Source organism: Channa argus, chromosome 12, assembly GCF_033026475.1.
Source record: "Channa argus isolate prfri chromosome 12, Channa argus male v1.0, whole genome shotgun sequence".
NCBI lineage: Eukaryota > Metazoa > Chordata > Actinopteri > Anabantiformes > Channidae > Channa > Channa argus.
This window is the reverse complement of record NC_090208.1, coordinates 6245001-6266940: the sequence shown is the minus strand read 5'-3', so window position 1 is coordinate 6266940 and position 21940 is coordinate 6245001. Positions and strand designations below refer to the sequence as shown.

At 38.8% G+C, this 21940-nt stretch overlaps 2 protein-coding genes and 1 long non-coding RNA gene across 5 annotated transcripts in view; 2 read left to right on the top strand and 1 right to left on the bottom strand.

Moving 5' to 3' along the window:
- The first annotated feature begins 388 nt into the window (after positions 1 to 388).
- Positions 389 to 21940, top strand: part of LOC137137922 (Fc receptor-like B) — a 39978-nt gene continuing 18426 nt past the window's right edge. Inside the window, exons 1-7 of one of the 3 annotated variants that reach the window (XM_067524749.1) lie at positions 681 to 1014; positions 2768 to 2803; positions 2914 to 3174; positions 3254 to 3496; positions 3607 to 3786; positions 4611 to 4691; positions 4774 to 5314. In XM_067524749.1, the coding sequence (XP_067380850.1) occupies positions 984 to 1014; positions 2768 to 2803; positions 2914 to 3174; positions 3254 to 3496; positions 3607 to 3786; positions 4611 to 4691; positions 4774 to 4868 (927 nt within the window). In that variant the 5' untranslated portion in view covers positions 681 to 983 and the 3' untranslated portion in view covers positions 4869 to 5314. Of the gene's footprint in view, positions 1015 to 2767; positions 2804 to 2913; positions 3175 to 3253; positions 3497 to 3606; positions 3787 to 4610; positions 4692 to 4773; positions 5315 to 21940 lie in introns of those variants that run through there. The other 2 variants (XM_067524750.1, XM_067524752.1) reach the window with 2 other exon arrangements.
- Positions 9684 to 12369, bottom strand: LOC137137937 (coxsackievirus and adenovirus receptor-like). The gene is made up of 3 exons (XM_067524780.1): positions 12232 to 12369; positions 10493 to 10873; positions 9684 to 10287 (listed from the first exon to the last, which is right to left on the bottom strand). The coding sequence occupies exons 1-3, from the start codon at positions 12284 to 12286 to the stop codon at positions 10034 to 10036; spliced, it is 690 nt and encodes a 229-aa protein (XP_067380881.1). The 5' UTR covers positions 12287 to 12369; the 3' UTR covers positions 9684 to 10033.
- LOC137138219 (uncharacterized) lies at positions 12914 to 18490 on the top strand. The gene is made up of 2 exons (XR_010915910.1): positions 12914 to 13771; positions 16856 to 18490. It is a non-coding gene; the product is annotated as an uncharacterized lncRNA (long non-coding RNA).

The window sequence follows — 21940 nt, the reverse complement described above, 5'->3', positions numbered from 1 at the left end:
ACTGGTAAATGTAACCACTAGAGGGACAGGGAATGTGAAGTCCAACATGTCTGTATCTCTGGGGTAACAGGAGAGTATAAAGAGACAGTGTGAAATGGCTGGGAGGCAGTGGTGATCAGGAAATGCTGGACAATAACGAGCCGAGAGTCCAGGGATGAGCAACAGGATCTGGGAAGTGGAGAAAATAAGACGGATGAATGATGCAGTAGGTGACGGGGAGTGTGGGAACGAAGAGACCCGATCCAGGGAGTGGACATGAGAGCAGGCAGACGAGGGAAAGATGAGAGCAACATAAAAAGAGTGCAGGGCAGGAATCGTCACAGAGGGGAACTTTAAATTCACCTCATCAGTTCATACGCTGTTTTTGAAAAAACAGTCAAAGCTGCTTTAAAGATAAAATAAAAACGAGTGCTTAGTTTGAATTCTCTGAATTAAAAAGATGTTTCTTGTAGCAGAAAAACAAAGAGTGTCACAGGAACAGAGTGACATTTGTGCCCCCACACTGGGTTTAGATAAGGCTGCAGCTCACTGCTGATTAAACAGCAGCAGCGGTTACAGGAAGCAGCGGAGCACACGAACTGTGTTTATCATCCTGTAGGTCAGTGGAGGGTACAATTATATCAAGAGGAGTTTTAATTTAAAGTATTTGTGATTTCTAAATTCTCCATAAATCACACAAATAAATAAACTAATGAATAATCATCCCACAGAATTTTGTGCAGTGTAACAGCATCAGTATCTAGAGTTTAATCACATGCACACACACTTTCACATCCCCTGTTGCTCTGGCGTCGTCTAGTTTTGTGGACGGCAAACTGACTTGCAGACAAATGACCGCAGATAACCAATAAGATAAAGATGATTGTTTACAGATAGACGGAAAACAATAATGTAGAATCGTACATGTATAGATGAAGGAGGTGAGTGTTTCTGTACAGCAGGGGTGATATTCGTGAAAGTGTCTCTAATAACCAAGATTTCAAATGGAAGAAACATCTTTACACTGGCTGCTTGGTGAGTAAAACTCTGCTTAATGTGTGTGTTTCCTGAAACATCTCTTAGTGGCACAGGGAGGTGATGTGGGAGCCAAACAGTGTTCAAATATTTGGTAATGCTTTAGATATAACCAGATATTCCGAGATTCCAGGAAATGGCCCCTTTTTCTAACGATGGTTTATCAGTTGAGAATTTACAAAAACATAGAAATGCAAGTACAGTACATGTTAACACGATGTTACCTACTTACAGTACAGGTTCACCGTTATTATTTAATTTATTTATTATTTATTTAATTAGTGAGAACATTTCGAGTTGCTGAGAAGATTCTTCTCAGGTCGGATCAGTCTGTGAAGTGTGAGCAGAACACATTAACAACCTCTTCATGCTTTCAAAAGATCAAAGATACTCATTGTGTTTCCCTTCATGTCTTACTGAAGCCTTAAGAAACATCTGTTACTTTAAATGAAACATTTGTCCTTCCATCTCCTGGTAACTTCTAGCCAGTTAACACATCTCTAGAGCTCTGGAGAGATATTGGAGGAAGATCTGAACCACGCAGTCTGTGTCTATCAGCCTGTAGATAATAACATGTAATTGTCACGTTTATCGTTTTACTCACAATATCAGTATCTTCCCTTTGCACATCTACTTTCACATCCCTTGTTCGGTCAACTGAGTTTATTACTTTCACTTGATGATTTGTTTATTTTGGGGGGTGGGGGAGCAGGAGTGCACGTGTAGTTTCTTCATGGGTTTTTTATTCATGACAAAATGCCCCAGTGTGGATGGATTTACATAGTTTCTTCCCCGACAGTCTCTGTTTGTGATCACATTGTGTAAACTTTCATAAGCTTAGATAGAATAAGGACGTTTGTTTTGTATAGTACTGCAAACAAAAGCAGGGAATATCCACAGTGTACAATAGGTGACTTACAAAGAGGAAGGAGGTGGGTTTCACAGATCTGAGTTATAACAGTGACAGCATTGACCTGAAATGATCTCATTGCTACAGTCAGACAACAAACCTTAGGTTTCTTTTATCACACTTGGTGTCTCGGACAATTGGATCACAAATGGACAGAGCTAAATACAACAACCACCAATAATAATTAATACTAATTATTATTTTGTGCTCACTCAAACCACAGAGGCCAAACCCAGACTGAAGGTGGTCTGGGACACACGGGACATAGCTCCACTGTGCAAATCTGATTGCACAAGTCACATTTAAAAACCAAGTGAAAACAGTGTGTGTCTTTATTAAACTGAGAAAAGAACATCAGTGATGTGTGAGGGTACATTTTTTCTAAACGGTAGCAAAACGTTTCAAGGTTTTCCGGTGTGGATTAAATCTTTGCAGTACTGCAATACTGCACATGTAGAACAAGGAAACTGAAACTTCCTGAACCACTGAGTCAATGTAAAGCTGCAGCAATGGCTGATCATTCTGAAGCAGCGAACACAGGAAAGAATGGTGATATTGCATTTGTACCGTTGAACTAAACGTGAAACCACAGAGCGAACAGTTAGAATACAAAAAGTATTTATGCTGTTATTGCTCACACAGCAATATTGGATGAAAACCTGATATCTGCAGATATTCCTTCCCAGCTTCAACATAAGTCTATGTTTACCGAACAGATGTGTGGATAAATGTGACTGTAATACTTTCTGGTGTGACCAGGCTTAGTGGATTTCCAAGTTTACTATGTCATTGTCTTGTTTGGCTGCTACACCCATTTCTCATCACGCATGTGATTCTCTTTAGTTGTGGTCTCACTGCTGAGCTGCACAACAAACCAAGGTCAGTCAACGTTTTCTTCTACAGTTTAAATCGGACTTCATGCTTGTAGGGACACATTTGTTTGGGCAAGTTTTTGTGTTTTTAGTAATTCTTTTCTTCCACCTTCCCAGTCTCACTGATGGTGAGACCAAGCTCTCAGTTGTTTGAGGGAGAGGTTCTCTCTCTGAGTTGTGAAGGAGGCGACAACTCCATCAATCTGACACTGAGGAGGAACACAACCATAGAAACCAGAGCTGAGTGTGGAGTTGAGTGGGGAAAACTAGCTGGTTCTTCCTGTACCATAACTGGCATCCTCTCATGGGACAGTGGAGTTTACTGGTGTGAGTCCAGAGAGGGATCAACCAGTAACAGCATCACCATCACTGTCACTGGTAAGATCAGACTGTGGAGTTAGTGTTGATGAAGCTGTGTGGAAATGGATGAAATGCTGTAGTTTGTCTCTGTGTTGAGGTGGAGCAGTGATCCTGCAGAGTCCTGTCCTCCCTGTGATGGAGGGACATAATGTCAGTATTCAGTGTAAGGCAGAGAACTCCTTCAACCTTCCAGCTGATTTCTATAAAGATGGCTCCCTCATCAGGACTGAGCCTACAGGTCACATGACCATCCACCATGTTACCAAGTCTGATGAAGGCCTCTACAAGTGTCACATCAGCAGTCATGGAGAGTCTCCACCCAGCTGGATCTACGTCACAGGTCAGGAGCTTCACTTTATTCTGGTTAAATGCTGCAAAGTTTGATTTTTTTACTTTCAGAGAAGTGAAGTGTTTTTAATTATTCCTATTTTGTAATAAAATTCATTATAGAAAATCCCACCACCATCACCACCACCACCACACCTCTTCCTCCAACATCCTCCTCTACTCCTGGCTCCACCACATTTCCTTCACTCTTGGCATTTTGGTTTGTCCTTGTGTCAGTCATGCTGGTTCTACTGTTTGTGCTGGTTTTAATAGTGCAGCGATGCATCCAAATGAAACCTAGAGGTGAGATGGAGAGTAAGCATCTAATGAGGGATTGTTCATTTTCTTGTTTCTTTTTTTCTTTCAAGAAAACATCTTCATTCCCGAGTTAGCAGTACAGAAATATTAACTGAAAATGAATTGGCTTATAAGTATATAGTAGTAATTTAAACACTGCAGTGAACACACTTTATAAACTTAGAGAGACAAGTCCATTCAGCTCTGGCTGAAATGCAGGAGCAGTCGATGTGGACAAACCACAGGGATCACTGATATTGATTATTGATGGATGGGGTTGTCCTGTCCTACACACACTGAACACAGTGGAAGAGCTACAGCCACATAACATGTTTACTTAGAAATATTAGTGACTCAGCTCTGGACAAGTCGATGGATTTTTCCCTCATCGTTTTTATTTATTTTTTAATTGTGCAGATACTAACGTCACCTCCTCAAACTAAAATTATTACAGAAATAAAAAAAAAAAAACATCTCTTTTGGTGCCGCCCCCACTCCAGCAGGTGGCGCCCTAGTCAACATACATCGCGTTTGTCTGTAACGGCCCTGCTGATGAAACTGAAAGCAGAATTAGATTTTATGTAAATAAATAATTTAATGGGTTGAAAGAATTTTTCAAGCATTTTACCTCCACTTCTCTAACGTAGCTATAGTTCAAAATTATTTTATTACATCAGTTTGAAAGTCTGCATTTAAAAGTGAGCAAACACAGAGTTGTGAGAGGGAGGACAGAACCATTAGAACAGAAGATTCCCAGTTTTTATTGAACCCATCGTTTCTGCAATATTCACTGGCAGTGATTGATTCGATGCCTGATTTTATTTTTCCAGAAAGCGATAAAACCTACACCCCAGCGAGAGAACAAGATGTCAGCTATGAACAAATAGTCATCAGACCAAACTGCAGGAGAGGTAAAACACACACCCACTGTGTGTCAGTCATGAACAAACACACTGTGTAAAGCTACATTAATCTTTTAAAAACTCTTTTTAGAGTTTGCTGCAGAACCAGAAGTCATCTACTCCTCAGTGAAGTTCAACAGCGGAGACGCTGCAAACAGAAAGGAAGCAGCTGGTGGTTTCGTTTAATCACAAAAGTTAAACACGAGCCCAAAAGAGGAGGAGAAATGATCAACTAAAACTTATTTTGTTGGATTCATTCAAAACAATGTTTTGTTTAAGACAAGTTTCTGCTCGATGTAATTCCGCTGTGGTTATCAACCAGCATGTAAGACTGAAATAATAATTACAGAATCTCTGATGAATCAAACCCACCAACCACCGTTTCTTTAAATAACAAACCCACTCTTTATTGTAATGGCTGCATTTCCAACACATCTGAATCTACTTAGTGCAATTTAAGCCTAAAATGTTGGACTTCGCAGGGTGAAGCAGCGTGCACACACTCGGGCCCGGAACCAGGTCGGTAACAGCTCTGTGTAATAAAGGGGAGTAAACTCGGCTGAAACTACTGAGAGCCATCAATGCAGTCAAGTAATCCAAAATCAAATTCACAGTCCAAACTTACAGTAACAGGTCCAAAATACATCCAGAAACCGAAAGGACCAGATCATGGGGTTTCCAGGGGGAAACACGAAGGCAGAGCAGTGAATTGTTAATCTTACGATTCCAAACAGGGAAGATCCAAAACAGGTTCGGTACCCGAAGTTGGACAGTTGACACAAAGTGATCAGAACATCCGGTAAAGGGACAGAGGTCCTTAAATAGACAGGGGGAGACACAGGTCGAGGCAATTACACCGATAATGATGATAAAACTAGAGGCGCTGCAGGGGGGGTGAGGATTTCAAAATAAAAGTCCAGAGACGGAACTGAAGCTGGCGACCGTGAAACCAGCATTTAACAAGTTTGACCGAGAAACTGTGTGTAAATGCCAAACTAATACCTGAATACTGGAATTAAAAGTGGGTTTGTCCCGATCTAAAGGACAAACAATTTCACTTTCGTTCAGAGATAATAACATTTCCTAAAACAAAAGGGAAACCTGGTATTTTCCATTGGTTTGTTTTTTATTTTGATCGAAACTTAGTTTTGTTCATCAAAGTGGAAAAAATAACCACTTTCAAATATTTGAAAGACAGAACTGTTCATCTGAGAACTGTCTGAAGCTGTTACAATCCATCTACTTCCTGCCAGCTTCTTTGTGGTTTGCTGTTTGTGTCCAACTCATGGATCGGGTCCCCCAGATTTACTGATTAGACTTTGGTGTGATGTTCTATAACACATACCTTCATTCAAGTATTTTCCCAGAGAACATCTGAACAATGAATCCACATTGTCTCCTACACAGACCAGGACATACATGGAGAAAAGACACCAAAATATGTGTGGGTGGGAGACATCAGCATAGACATGTTTCTGTTCCTGACCCTTAGATGCATAAGTGAGTCACAAATTAAGTGGTTTTTCTAGTAATATCTTCTTAAGAAAATGACTTCACTGAGTCATGTTTGACATTTTAGGAAACTGTAGTTTTGTTGTTACTAGCTCGGGCTTCCATCTTGGGTCAAAAAGGACCCGCATCATTTCCTACGGAATTTCATGTGAACCTCCCACTGTCTGACTGTCAGGGTTATGTTTATGTATTCTGTGGACCACACAGACTATCACGCATACTCTTAGTGTATGTACCTTGTGTGCGTATGTGTGTGTCATTCATGACTACTGGGAAAGAGTATGTGTTTCTTATCATCTATCATCAAATTATTTTTATATTTTGCAGCTATTTAGCAAACATTACTGTATGTATTGCATTTGTGTTTGTGTGTGAGACGACGTGAGAGAGTACTACAAATTATGTGGCTGTAGCCTAGCTGTTAAGGCAGTCCACAGACCACAGGGTCAGTGGTTCAATTCCCGGATGCTCCAAGCAACATTGTAAAGTGCTTTGGATTAAAAGTGCTATATAAGTGGCCATTTGCCATTTACACACTCACACACAGACACAAAATGGACGTTGTTGTTCTATTGCTGTAATTGTTTTTTCAAATTTTCAAAATGTTTTAAAAATGTTAAAAATGTTTCAAAGTTGAAATCATTCTTGTGTGGACAAAAATATAACTCAAAAGATTAAACAAGGGATAATTTTTTAACCAAAATTACACTTCAAATCTAATCCAGGTCATTTTTTGACCCACTTATGGAAGAATGTAGGGTTAATTTTAGTTCTTTCTAGCTGGTCTTAATTGAAATTTGAGTGATTTATATACACATATATACATAATCTTACTTTTACCGATTTCCACAGTTTGGGTAAATGTTTTTCACTTGATTGTGATGAAACTGTGAGACACGAGGGCCATGGTTTACAGCTCGAATGCCAAAATGCCATTCACACATACACTGTGCCAATGGACCCACCAAGAGCAACTCGGACTTGCGTGTCTTGGCCGAGGACACGTAGCCAGGAGGGACTGGGAATCAAACCACTAACCCCTGTGGTCCATGGCAGTAGTTCGGTCCATGGACGACGGCCTTACCCACTGAGCTACAGCCGTCCCTGCTTCCAGAGGGAATAAGAAAAACAAAGTACAAGCTAATTGCTGTGCTAATAAATCTAGGTTTTCATCTCACTTGATGAATCGTGTATAAACCTGAAAACAAGATGATAAACGTCAGAAGCAGGTAAATAAATCAAAATGCAAATACATAACCACTGTCCCAGTCTGTCTTGCTTAGTGTAATATGCAGCTGTAGCTGATATACACTCACATTTGTTTCTACAAAGCTAAGCGAAAAACTTTCGCACGACATTGTCCTCTGAGAAATAGTCTTCTACTACATGAAACAGCCTGTTAACAGTACTTTATGTCCATTTGATCCCTATTAGCCACCAGCTGTACCTTTCAGGATCTCTCAGGAGGAATCTCTGGAACACTTCCATCCATCACAGCGTGGTTAAATGAAAACACCATGTCAACATACACTACTTGCTGGCAGAACATTTGTTGACCCATTCATCCACCCTAACACACTGTATCTGCTGGCAAAGTTTCTGTCTAAATACCAGGAACCAACTACACATCACTGCACATTAATATGTTTATTTTAGTCCTGCTAGTACAATTGATTTCCCTAGTCTTATTTGGACAAAGACAGTCCGCAGTCAGAATGTTTTTGGGGCATTTCTTTTTAAAAAAAATACAAAGTTTTGTAAAATTCCAGCTAAGTGTCAAACATAAATTCAAGTCTAAACTGAAACTGTGTAGTTTCCAAGCAGCTGGTTTATTCCAAATGACACCTGAGCTGTTATTACAGCATGTGCTCTTGTTTCCCAGGATATCAGCTCTGCCAATTTTACAAATAGCACGTGCAAAACAGAAGAAGAATAAAGAATCACTTAGTCCATTCATATCAATCAGATGCTAACTTTATATCCCTGAAGCTAAATACTACTGTGAAACCTTTTCCACTGGTAGACGTCCAAAAATTGCGTACAGAGTTACAGATGAAATTTCTGAGTAAAAGGGAGTAAGCGGTTCTTAGTACTGTATTCAAAGTACTGTAGTGCGTAAATGTGTTTCGGTTTGTCATCATAAGCCAAATAAAACATGGCAGCAATTTTGAAGGCTGATATTGAAAGAAAAACCAAAATCTCTTTCATGACCACCCGACTGAATCACTTTCATTCACTTTCATTCTGAAAGTGAATAAACATACTCAGTTCTTAACTGCATATTTGGAGATCTAAGTGTCCTATGACACATATTACTATACAAAATGTCTTGGGCACAAAGTTACATTCACATGCAGGCATCTTACTATTTGCTTGAGCCACAGACTGTAAGCAGGACTTTCACTCTCTCATTCATACAGCACGTATCAGACAACTGTTGCAACAACTGTTTCAACAACTGTTTCAACTTTCATTCTGAAAGTGAATGTCTGTGAATGTCTGTGATTAGTTTATTTGCTCTTCAAATTTAAACCAAAATTTAAATGTTTTAAAATAATTATTTCTAAAAGCCGGGCAAAAACACTGATAATGGTTAATTTCCTGGTATTAAATTTGTTTTTGCTCAAATCAAAAAAATGTAAAAAAATCGATACAACCAAACAAATTATATTTTAGTTTTTTCATCAGACATCAGTAACATGACCTGGAAATAAACATACTCAGTTCTTAACTGCATATTTGGAGATCTAAGTGTCCTATCACACATATTACTATAAAAAATGTCTTGGGCACAAAGTTACATTCACATGCAGGCATCTTACTATTTGCTTGAGCCACAGACTGTAAGCAGGACTTTCACTCTCTCATTCATACAGCACGTATCAGACAACTGTTGCAACAACTGTTTCAACAACTGTTTCAACAGGCGTCGAAGAAACGACTTCCAGTTGGATTTTAGCTCATTACTTTGCTGTCCAAGACCTGTCTAATGTTATTGCTCATACTAAATCATCATTGTAAGACAGGTGTGTGAAAGCGAGGACAGAAGCTGTGATCTCAGTCCTCACATTTTATTACAAATACTATACTGAGTCTGTGACAGGGACATTAGAACAACTGTCAGCTTGTCAATTTGTTCAGCAGTTCATTCAAACATTGACTATTTCTGCAAAATATCTGTGTGAAACTAAAAACATAAGACTGATCTATGAATATCATCTATGGAAATCATGTATAATGTAATTGGTCGTGTATATGGCTTTTTTAGCTTGATCAAATGTTCCACAAGGATTAAAGTGATACACGATTGATCATTACAGGCTACAAGCCAACCTCTTCTCTTGAGACAACCTTATTGTGCCCCAGTTGCGATGGAACAAAAATGGCCATGTGAACGGTTGCAACAACAGCTGTAGAACTGCAGAAACTCTTTTTCTGCTTATTTTCCATTTGTGGTTTGAGCACAAAAAAATCAATGAAAAACTAGTATTTTGTTTTTGTTTTTTGCTTATATTTGAAAAAAAAAAAGATTTAATGAATGATACACAAATGTAAAAAAGTAAAGTATACTAGCTGCTCATTATAGTAACCTGTGCAATGTAACAAATGGAGCTTATTTATAATAATTCACATGTAGCAGTTTATGTGCATTATTTTAATACTTGTGCAAAGCGGCTGATTGTAAAAATATTATATTTATATTTATTTATATTTCATATTTTTGTTCCTAAATGAATAATTGAAATTAATAAAACTGTAAAACACACAAGCATTTATATAAAATTTGAACTGAAATAATGTATTTGCCTTTAACAGCAGTCAAGAGAAGGAAGCGCATATTAAGTTACTTTTGGTTGTTTTTGGTCTTTGAACTGCTCTTTGTGTAGTTCATCACTGGTTCCAGGTGATGAACTTATAAACCCCTCCACGACGATAAGGCTGTAGTTTGAGGAGGGGGTCAAATGTTTAGGCACCTGTCTTTTATATTTTAGGAAGACCCAAACCCCAACAACGATCACACCAGCAAATGGCAGAATTAATGCAGCATGTCCCCGCATGTCTCCTCCATCCCTGCTCAATCCAGCTGTTTGACCTGCAAATGAGATTTAAATGTGAGGTGTCAGGTAGGTGATGAATCCATTTCCTCTTCAAACTCCTGTCAGACATTATCTACATCACTCATAGCAGCTGTTTGCTACAAAGTCTCATCAGCAACATCTTTAGAAAACACAAACATCTGATCTGTGATGGTTCACTCTCACATCAACAACCAGGAAACAGATGGACCTCAAACTCACCTGCGTGAGGACTCTCCACATAACCCAAGTCCTCAACCACCAGCTCGATGGTTTTGCTGAAATCAGGTGAGGCTCTCTTATGGCGACTTGGTTTGCTCACGGACACGTAACACTGATATGTTCCTGTATCGGTGGTGTTGACGTTCTTCAGCATCACAGAAACGTCTCCATCCTTCATCCCTGGATCTCTCAGCTCCACTCTGTTCACAAAAGATGGATGTTGGTAGTTGTCATATAAGTGTCTGTCGCGGTAGAAGAAGACGTAGCCCTCTGAGTCCAGATCAGGTCTGACCCACTCCAGCAGTGTGATGATGGCATGTTTGGGATCATGACACTCAAGAAGGGCATTTTGTCCAGGCTTCACTTTTATTGTGTTCAGTTCTAAACAAAAACAGAAAATATACCATTATCTATTTGGAAAAATGCAGGATAGATTCCAGACAGCTCACCAGTTCAAGGACTGACATGTTGAGACATACAGAGACAAACTGAGAAAAACTCAGTATACTTTCTGCTCCTTAGTAGGTTTAGTGGGTTCTAACTGTGTGCTATGGTCAGAGCTTTGCAGTCATGGTTACAAAATGAATGCTGACCTACAAACGTATTAGGTTTTGGAGCCATATTTAAGAGGCACAAAGATGGAGAAAAGGAAGAATGTGAATTACTCATGTAGTAACATTTACTGTCAGTTTGAAACTGGAAGCGATTTTTTAAAACTTGAAGTTCCTCTGCTCCTCACATCCAGTCATTCACTTGACTCAACCACCTTCTTATGCATTTTTTTGCTTTATGTCACAACAGTCACTTCTGCTTCTCTTAACACCAGGGTCACTAGAAGCCACCTTTCAATAACATGTTTGGAAGATAGAAGACTATACTGAATCATATGTATGGGCTAATATTGCCCCGTTGAATGGTGTGATTACAGTCAAATTGGCTGGAAAAACCAGCACCAGCATGTTCACATGTGAGAAAGTCAAGAGCAGTGCTGACATTTGTTTTCCTTCCATTGTTCACAGTTTCCGCTTGTCTTCGAACAGCGTGTGCAAAAACGTCACACATGCTTCTTCTTAAACACCTATGCAGTTCTACTACACAACCAAAACTTGTCAGTTAAGCAACATCAAGAGGAAGCGTCACTTTGTGTGGTGTATTTGGTGGAAAAAGAGAGAAAAAAAAAAAGACAGAGGTACAAAAACCTTGTCAATGGAGGATGTTGCAACAAACGTAGCACATAGAACCTGCTTTAATGCATAAGACACAGAGTTTGGACGGCACATAGACGCTACCACATAACCAATACCACCTATAATAGAAAAAAGTATTTCTGAATGAAAATCCATTAATTGGAGATATGAAATTGTATTGTGTATCTGTATGAGATATATGTAAGATACCACTTAAAAACTGAGGTCTTAGGTACAAATCATAGATAAGTTTTAATATAGACAGAAAAACAAAAATACTGAAATATTGATGTACTCACTTCTCCATAAACATACAAATACAGTCGTGGCCAAAAATATCATCACCCTTGCAATTCTGTCAGAAAATGCAACAGTTCTCTCAGAAAATTGTTCCAATTGCGAATGTTTTACTATTCACATGCTTATTGTTTTTGTTTCCTCAATAATGAGTAGATGTAATTACATTTTATCAATGAAGCATAAGTCTAACGAATATTTATCCTTTAAGGCAAAGACCTGGAAAGCAACACACTTTTTTCCACACAAACTCACCTTGAAATGAATCAAAAACCCAAGAAATCAATAGAAAAGCCAAAAGTAACAACATAGTTGAAGTAGTTACTCTCGGTGTGAAGCTGCTTCAGTTGATCTGCTGCTCGAGTCAGTGTTTTTTTTTTTTAACTTCTTTCACTTCTGCAACTTCTCAGGTCTCGTCCCACCCAATAATCTGCCCCAGATTTACCAATCAGTGCTTTCACATGTACTTATGTAATCAGACTGCAGTTGGTGTTCTGGGGAAGCTGGCTTTGAAATCAGGGCATTTGATTAAGAAAACCCAGTTGTGCCCTGTAGAGAACACTGATTTCTAACCACGTGTTCATTCAGCCCTGTCCCTCAGCACATGTGCAGTGGTTTGTGTTTAAGGACCCAGGAGGCAGTGACGGTAATAAAAAGGTTTATTTAACTAAAGGCCGGGACTGTGGAGAGAACTATGTTTAAATAAACAGGGGACCAGGAGAAAACAATGAAAGCTAACAAAGGGAAAAAGCAACCAAAAAGACAATAAAAGTACAAACCAGTAAGCAAGAACTAAAAACAGAAAAAGAAAAAGTCCAGGCTCATGACAGCACGAGCTGTTTTTATGAAGCTGCATAAGGGGCATTTCAGTCAATGCTAATTTGTTATTAGCAGTCGTGGTAGTCACAATAATTATAATAATAATAATATGGCAGACACAATATTAGAAAGAACTGTCCTACTGTGGGACATTTTGATTATAAGTAAAGCAAAAACTACATTGAAACCGCAACAAATAAGTCACTGAAAAGACTGTTGGAGTTTGTTATATTTTCTATTATATTCTATATTATATTCTTTGTGTTGTTATCATTATGTGAAGAGTGGTAGGTCACAGGACTCACATGGTCAACTTGGTGTGATGTATGTATTCTACGCTACATTCTTTCTTAATTTAGTTTACCCTTGGGACAGAGCAGGAGGTGCATCCTGTTCTGTGAATCTTCTAGTTTAGGACCTGTAGAGCAGGACATACATCATGTGTCCACATTCCTTCTTGGGTGAGAATATCTGGTTGTTCAGTAACCAGATGGTTTGACTTAAAGAGAAGTAATGTATGCATGAAATGTCCAATCACGTGAAGGCATACCCTTCTCTGTTCTGTCCTGTTTACAATAAAAAGAGCTTGCAAGGAGATACTCTTTGGAGTGGCTGTGTTCGGGTGAGTGCAACTGTCACTGAGACCCGCCGGCTCCCCTTGCAGCAAGTAAAAGACAAAGTCGACTTCTGTGTTTATTTCACTGTTGTAGAACTGTACTTCCTGGTGTAATCAGCGCTGTTGTGGTTATTAGAACCCAACATTATTTGGTCCTTCGAGCCGGATTCCAAGAGACGACAGTCATCGAGGAAGGAGAACGACGCACCGAAGTCGGTCGACCGCCGGACGTCTAGGAACGCCCGTTAAAAGACCCAGGACGTGAATTCGTGGCTGGGCCGGTGTTTTTACTAGTCCAATCCTCCCTCGTTGAGTGTCGGCCAACGGAATCCCGGAAGACAGTTCCAGTGAAATTACACGGTGAGTGATCAGTGTGACTGTTGAAAATGATAAATTAGGTTAATCTCCGCCTAAAGAGAGAGGAAAAAAGGTTAATCTCTGCCGAAAGAGAGAGGAATTGAAAAATAAAATAAAAAAGGTTAATCTCTGCCGAAAGAGAGAGGAATTGAAAAATAAAATAAAAAAGGTTAATCTCTGCCGAAAGAGAGAGGAATTGAAAAATAAAATAAAAATAGGTTAATCTCCGCCTAAAGAGAGAGGAATTGAAAAATAAAATAAAAATAGGTTAATCTCCGCCTAAAGAGAGAAGAAAATAGGTTAATCTCCGCCTAAAGAGAGAGGAAGTGAAAAATAGAACCTAAAATAAAATAGGTTTAAATAGTCGAAGAAAAAAAAATAAAAATAAAATAAAGCGCGCATAGAGTGTGAATGAAATGCATATGTGAATGTGTGTGTGACTGCCACTTGTGTGGACCTCACAGGATTCTTGAGGTTGATGGTAAACACAAAGAAGTGGATTTGGAATAGGTCCCACATACTCTGTTGAATCAGTTAAAACCTGATAAGAAATGGTTCACAGTAGTAGATTTGAGTAATGCATTTTTCTCTATTCCTTTAGCAAAAGAATCACAGGGATGGTTTGGTTTCACCTATCAGGGGAAGAAATACACGTACACTAGGCTACCGCAAGGGTTCTGTGATAGCCCTACGATTTTTTCAGCTGAAATACAAAATTGCCTGTCTGATTTTCCAATACCAAAACATAGTCAAGTATTGGTATATGTAGATGACATTTTAATAGCCTCTGACACTCTAGAAAACAATAAACTCACTTCAATAGCACTGTTTAAACATCTAGCTAAAACAGGAAATAAAGCATCTTTGTCAAAACTACAATGGGTAAAACAAAAAGTTAAATTCCTTGGTCATGATCTCTGTGGGGAAGGGCGAAGCATAACCTATGACAGGAAACATGCCATCCTCACAGCCCCAAAACCAGAAACAAAACAACACATGATGCAATTCTTAGGACTGTGTAATTATTGCAGACTGTGGATCCCAAATTATGCCCAAAAGACACAGCCAATGCTGGACATGATATATACTAACCCTATGGCAATGACTCAGAAGGTAGTATGGACACCTGAGGGTGAAGAAGCGTTGACAGAATTAAAGCAAGCACTAACTGGAGCTACTGTGCTAAGCTTACCGAATTACAGCAAGCCTTTTGTGCAAACTGTTGATTGCAAAGGCAATTTTATGACCTCCATGCTTGCACAAAATACCAGAGGCAAATTGAAACCTGTAGCTTATTACTCCAAACGTCTTGATCCTGTAGCAAGTGCACTACCTCATTGTGTTAGAGCAGTGTGTGCAGCAGCTCAAGCAGTACACTGCTCATCTGAAGTTGTGTTATTCCATCCATTGACCCTCCTTGTACCACATGCTGTAGACATTTTGCTGACACAAACAAAAATGACTTTCTTATCACCAGCAAGACATTTATCTGTTTTGTCTACTTTGATGTCACAACCTCACATAACTGTTAAAAGATGCAATATCCTGAACTCTTCTTCACTCATTCCTACAGAAGAAGATGGCAACACACATAGCTGTATAGAACTAACTGAAGAACAATGTAAGCCTAGACAAGACTTACAAGACTTCCCTATGCAGACAGGAGAGACACGGTTTGTTGACGGTTCATGTTCGAAGACAAATACAGGCCAAACTCAGACAGGATTTGCTGTAGTGACAGATAATAACATTGTGCATGCAGGAAAGTTACCATCACATTTGTCGCCTCAAGCAGCTGAAATTATTGCACTTATTGAGGCATGAAAAGCTGCTAGTGGAAAGTGTGTAACTATTTATACTGACAGTCAATACACCTTTTCCACATTACACTATTTTGCTGCACAGTGGTCACGTAGGGGTATGACAACCTCCACGGGCAAACCAGTGGAACATGCTCCTTTGTTAATAAAGTTACTGGATGCAGTGTTGCTACCAAAAAGAATAGCGGTGTGCAAATGCTCAGCACACGCAAGAAACACAGACCCTGTAACAAAAGGAAATGCTTTTGCAGATAAAATAGCTAAAGAGGCGGCTACAGGACTGCATGGCACATACATACTGACACACATTGACAACAGCACAGTGGAAGAACCAATCTCCACTGATGTTTTGAGAGACATGCAAAAACATTCACCTGACAAAGAGAAACAAATGTGGTTGAAACAAGGGGCTACTATTCATAATGACACCTACTACATTAACAACAAGCCCATCCTTCCTAAAAACCTTTTTAAAACAGCAGCTATTTTGAGCCATGGGCCTTGCCATGTCTCAACAGGAGGGATGATAAGAATGTTAGAGCAGCATTTCCATGCATATGGATTTAATATTTATTCAAAAAACTTTTGTAGAGCCTGTCTCACATGTTGTAAGCACAATGCTCAGGGGAATGATAGACCAAAGAGAGGGAAATTCCCACAAGCAGAACATCCATTTCAGTTTCTGCACATGGATTTTATTGAATTAAATAAATGCAACAACTATAAGTACTGTTTAGTGTTAATTTGTCCATTTTCTAAATGGGTAGAGATATTGCCAAGTAAAAATGCGGATGCATTGACCGTAGCTAAAGCTCTGTGCAAATGTATCATACCTGACCATGGCAAACCACAAAGACTGTACAGTGATAATGGTCCTCACTTTGTGAATGAGGTGGTCAAAAGAATAGCAGAAAATCTTGGAATAGAATTAAAAAACCACTGCTCATACCATCCACAAAGTGCAGGGTTAGTGGAAAGAACAAACGGCACTGTAAAGCTAAGGTTAAGAAAAACCATGGAGCAGACAGGGAGAACGTGGGTTGAATGCATTGATCTTGTTAAATTGTATATGAGAATTATACCAACAGAGAATGGTCTAACTCCATTTGAGATTATTTATGGTTGACCATTTAAATTACCTGTATTTATTGATGATGACACAAAAGCTGAGGCAGAACATACTTTAGCAGATTGGATGCTTAAGTTATTAAGAAGTAAAGAAGTCATGAGTGCGAATAATCTGCCAGATAATGTGGTATCCTTGCAGGACAGCCAAATTGAACCTGGAGATCTGGTGCTGATTAAAGTCATCAAAAGGAAGTGCTGGTCCAACCCTCGCTGGGAGGGACCCTACAAAGTCATCCTGTCCACACCAACTGCTGTGAAGATTGAGGAGAGAGCCACCTGGATACATCGTAGCCATTGTAAGAGAGTGACCTCACTGGCCTGCGTCGAGTAGCAGTGGAAGTCCGGCTACAAAGGGTGGGAGGAAACTCCTGGTCTCAAACCGGTGAAGAAATCAGCTGATCTGTGCTCACTAATCATGGCCATGTGGTGGAAACTCATTCTGGCTACATTCCTAGCAGGTACACTCTTAGTATTTTCCCAGCAGGAGCAGAAACAGAGACGATCGAAGAGATGGACACACATACACACAGATGACTGGGACTGGATTAACACTGACTCAAAACATCCATGGGAAGCGATGTTCCAGATGAGTTTAAACACCGATCAGAGGGGGGAAGATTTATTCTCGCATTATTTCCACATGTAGGAGTGGCAAAAAATGCGTTGAGACTAGAAACTGTTGATTACCGATTTCAAGTGTTTGTGAACCAATCTGTTAAAATTGATGAAGGTCAAAACAGGGAAATAGATGCCTTAAGACTCATGAGCCTTCAGAATAGGATGGTATTGGACCTCCTGACTGCTTCTGAAGGAGGAGTCTGTGTGAAATTAGGAACAGCTTGTTGTACATACATACCTGATGAAGTAAACACAAACATTTCAGATGCTATGAATGTGTTGAAGGATTTACAAAAGGTAATGTCCCAAGACCATATTTCAGCAGAACCAAATTGGTTGTCATGGTTTCTGTCTGGGTCTTGGTGGCAAATGTTGTTAAAATTTTTAACTCCATTTTTGATTATGTTACTTGTATTTTTCCTATTCTTTGCTTGTATTGTGCCTTGTTTAAGATCTATGGTGTCGAAGATGCATAATCAGACTTTTTCTGTTTATGTGCTGTTACAAAGAATGGGTATTGAAGAACCAAACTTCAATGAATCACAATAACTAGATAAAGCTGGTTAAAAGGATGTGTGATATGTGATAACTATGTTATGGAAAATGACACTGGTACTGAAAATAGGAAACTAAGTGGTACTCATGTAGAAAATAACATAACAGTTTTCACATACTGATAAACAGGAGGGAATGTTGGAGTTTGTTATATTTTCTATTATATTCTATATTATATTCTTTGTGTTGTTATCATTATGTGAAGAGTGGTAGGTCACAGGACTCACATGGACAACTTGGTGTGATGTATGTATTCTACGCTACATTCTTTCTTAATTTAGTTTACCCTTGGGACAGAGCAGGAGGTGCATCCTGTTCTGTAAATCTTCTAGTTTAGGACCTGTAGAGCAGGACATACATCATGTGTCCACATTCCTTCTTGGGTGAGAATATCTGGTTGTTCAGTAACCAGATGGTTTGACTTAAAGAGAAGTAATGTATGCATGAAATGTCCAATCACGTGAAGGCATACCCTTCTCTGTTCTGTCCTGTTTACAATAAAAAGAGCTTGCAAGGGGATACTCTTTGGAGTGGCTGTGTTCGGGTGAGTGCAACTGTCACTGAGACCCGCCGGCTCCCCTTGCAGCAAGTAAAAGACAAAGTCGACTTCTGTGTTAATTTCACTGTTGTAGAACTGTACTTCCTGGTGTAATCAGCGCTGTTGTGGTTATTAGAACCCAACAAAGACCTTTTAGGCAGAACCTCAATACAATTTATGTGTTTGAATTTACACATGGTAACTAATGCTCTGTCATCAGTGTCCACCCGATTTGACTGTAATCAAACTATTGAATCACATCTTCAGCCCCATCGGCAGACAGACCCTAAAACTAAGAGTAAAACAATTCTTTTTTTCATCAATATACAGTAATATTTGCATTATATGCTTTATAATGATTATTATTTATTTATCAGGAGGGATGCAACATTTTGCTCCAATGTAATTTTCATTATTTTACTTTTTTTTGTTACCTCTGATGATGAAGGAACATCTGCACCAACTGAATGTGCATGGATTAGGGTTAAGTTGGCATCCTTTCCAATGAAATTGCAAAGTTATAATTTATGAGTTTTTTAATTACAAATTATATGTTGTATTATTTTTGGGGCGGCTTTGGCACTCTAACAGCACTTTAACCTCAAATTAGAAACTTCTTTCTTAAGTTTTCCTAAGCTTTCTCTTTTTTCTTAAGTAATCTAATTTTTCTTTTCTGTAGATGAGTTTTAATGAAATTTAATGAAAGAATAGGACCAGTTTTACAACAGTTAAAATTAGTCAATTGTGGTCCAGCAATACAACAGATTTAACTGCAGACCAAACAACACCAACATCAATACAACTAGGATAAACCTTCAGTGGAAAACAAAATGCTGGTGAATCCCAACATGAGAAAAATAATGAGGGACTGTTTTCATAAATGGTATTTTTAAAGTTTTTTTTTGTGTTTTGATCACCATTGGATTATTCCCTTAACTTCCCACACAGGTGAAAGGTGAAAACCTTCCTGCTTAAGCTAAGTGTGTTACTCACCAACCTTAATGAAGAAATAACAGTAAGCGATGTAGCTGGTGGGTGAAGTGAAGGGGGGCTGTAGCTTCACAGACATGATGAAAGTGAAAGAAGCAGGAACTACATGCATATGAACAGTATAAAAGGAAATGGAGCATCATTACAGTTTTTGGAATCTTGTTGAAGATTGGCCTGGGAAAGGAAGCTGTCCAGATCTCAGCTGGCCTTGATTCTGGGGACTTTTTTGGGGGGAGGGTCTATGTAAGAGGGCTTGGCAGGGGTGAGAGAAGCCAGACATGCTTTGTCCCACAGACATTCAACTCTGCAGTCCAGAACCACACAGTGATGGAGGAGAAGATGATCGATTCACTTATTAAAGTGTGGAAATGTATCAGCTGGGCTTCCAGGCCTTCTGGGTGATAAAGGTTATTATGATGTCCAACAGTTGCATATGGAAATCAATAAAGTGTTAAAAAATTCTTTTTTTTTTTTTTTTAAATGTCCCACTTTCGGTCCTGATGGATACCACATGGTGAGGTTGGCCTATGGGGTTATGTGCGTGTGTGTGTGTGTGTGTTCTTTGTACAGCATGTATCTTCTATCTCCACATGCTAGTGTAGGCACACACACAAGCACAAACAGTAAACAGTTTAGATAATGTGTTTAATCCATTAATCATCCAGCTGATGGTACAGAGACAGATAACACTCAATATTGCTCAATATTGCTAAATGAGAGCGTGTGAAGAAGAATGAATCCACTCAGACTTTCACCATCACAGCTTTGCTTTCACATTGTCTCAGGAAATATTTTAGCAATGAGTAAACATTCACACACAACTTATCATAACACAATCAGTTTCTTATAAGTTCAGGATAATGATTGTTCCCACATTACATTATTACAGCGAGTCACATTCAGTGTTTTTTACTGTGAACACAATTAAAAGCTTCAATAATGTGTCCAGTTGACACTATGAAAACTATATTGTTAGATGAAACAGTTTCTGTAGATGGTGAATACGCCGCTATTCTGTTGTTGTACCCTGTGACTCTCTTTTTCTGAATATTGGCTTTATGTTATTAGAAAAATGTAGGCAAGTGGGAGAACAACCCGAAATTACATTCATAAGAAAATGATATTTATCTTAATAGAGAAACCTGGTGACCATGCAGGGCCATAATAGCTTCCGTAAGCCAGAGCTCTGGATTTTCTGGAGGCTGCACTGAAACTAAGTGCTGCTTCATACCAGTAATTCCTGTTTATTTGTGGCTGCTGAATGTGGAAATTAAGTATTTGTGGAACTGTGTGGACCTTTGATGGAGCTCACGGAGCAGACGGATGACTGGATCATGCTGTTAAACTTCTGAAAAGACAGGATTTGTGTGTGGCATGTTACAATAAGCAGAAAGTGTTTGTAAAATCCCAGGTGAGTGTCGCAAACATATTCATGTCTGCTCTGCTACAGCAGTGATTTTTTTTAATCAGGAGAAGAAATGGAACATTATTTTAAGTTGTCCTAAATTTACATACAGAACGATTATAAGAACCACCTTTTCACATCTTTGTGCAGTGTTGGGGATTTGTTAACCTTAGACACATTCATGAAGTTGACGCTGGCCACAAGTAAAGACTCTTTACACCTCAAAGAAGGTGGAGTGTGTTTCCTGTTTGTGACTTAAATGGTAAGTATCATTTTGCTGCTCATATAGAGAAACCACACAGCTCACTTATACAAGAAAGCAAACCTATTTCTTCTAAACCTTTAATTTATTCTAACAGCACACTGTGGGCTGAAACAAAAAATATTTAGACTTTAATAGCATCAGAAATAAAAAAAAATATTAATATCTAATATTATTAGTATTATTTTAATGTGTTTACAAAACTATAAGAAACAGTCATTAAACCACCGAATAACCACAAACACAATGTATCTTTTTGTTTTCAATAATTGTTATAAAGAATAATTTACCCAGTTTCACATTTTATGTAAAAGTAATTTAGGAAGGTCATGAATGTTTAGTGAGGGACGCAGGAGTCAGTGTTGGATTCATTTTAACATTGTTTTTAATTCCATTTCATCATCATTATCATCAGCAACATCACTCATCCCTCCATTAATCACTTACTTTGCTCGGTGCTGGAGCCAATCAGAGATTTCAACCTTTGAAATCCCTAAAACTTACACAACTACACAAAGTATGTGACACTGAGCAGCAGTGTTTGCTGTTGTCTGTGTGTACACTTCAGTAAACAGCAAGTACATCTGGGCCCTTAGAAGCAGATTACACCTTGGAAAGATCACTTATTTATCACATAACATCAAAAAACACTATTTCACATAGTCTGGTTTTTAGCAGCTCAAAAAGATTAACTTCAGTAATGTAGCAAATAAATATCTCCTATTTATATGATGCACTGAACACAGTCACTATTTTAGGAGCCTTATTGTAATAGTGGTGCAAAAAAAAGCAGATTTCACATTTTTTCCGACCCCCCCAGAGTCTGCACAGGAAGTAAAATGACACGTTTTCCTGT

Coding starts and splice junctions, on each gene's coding strand:
- LOC137137937 (XM_067524780.1), bottom strand. CDS start 12,286: ATGTTGTTACTTTTGGCTTTTCTATTGATTTCTTGGGTTTTTGATTCA. Junction 10,874..12,231: donor GGTTTTTGATTCATTTCAAG/GTGAGTTTGTGT, acceptor GTTTTTGTTTAG/AACTGAACACAATAAAAGTG. Junction 10,288..10,492: donor TGTGGAGAGTCCTCACGCAG/GTGAGTTTGAGG, acceptor TCTCATTTGCAG/GTCAAACAGCTGGATTGAGC.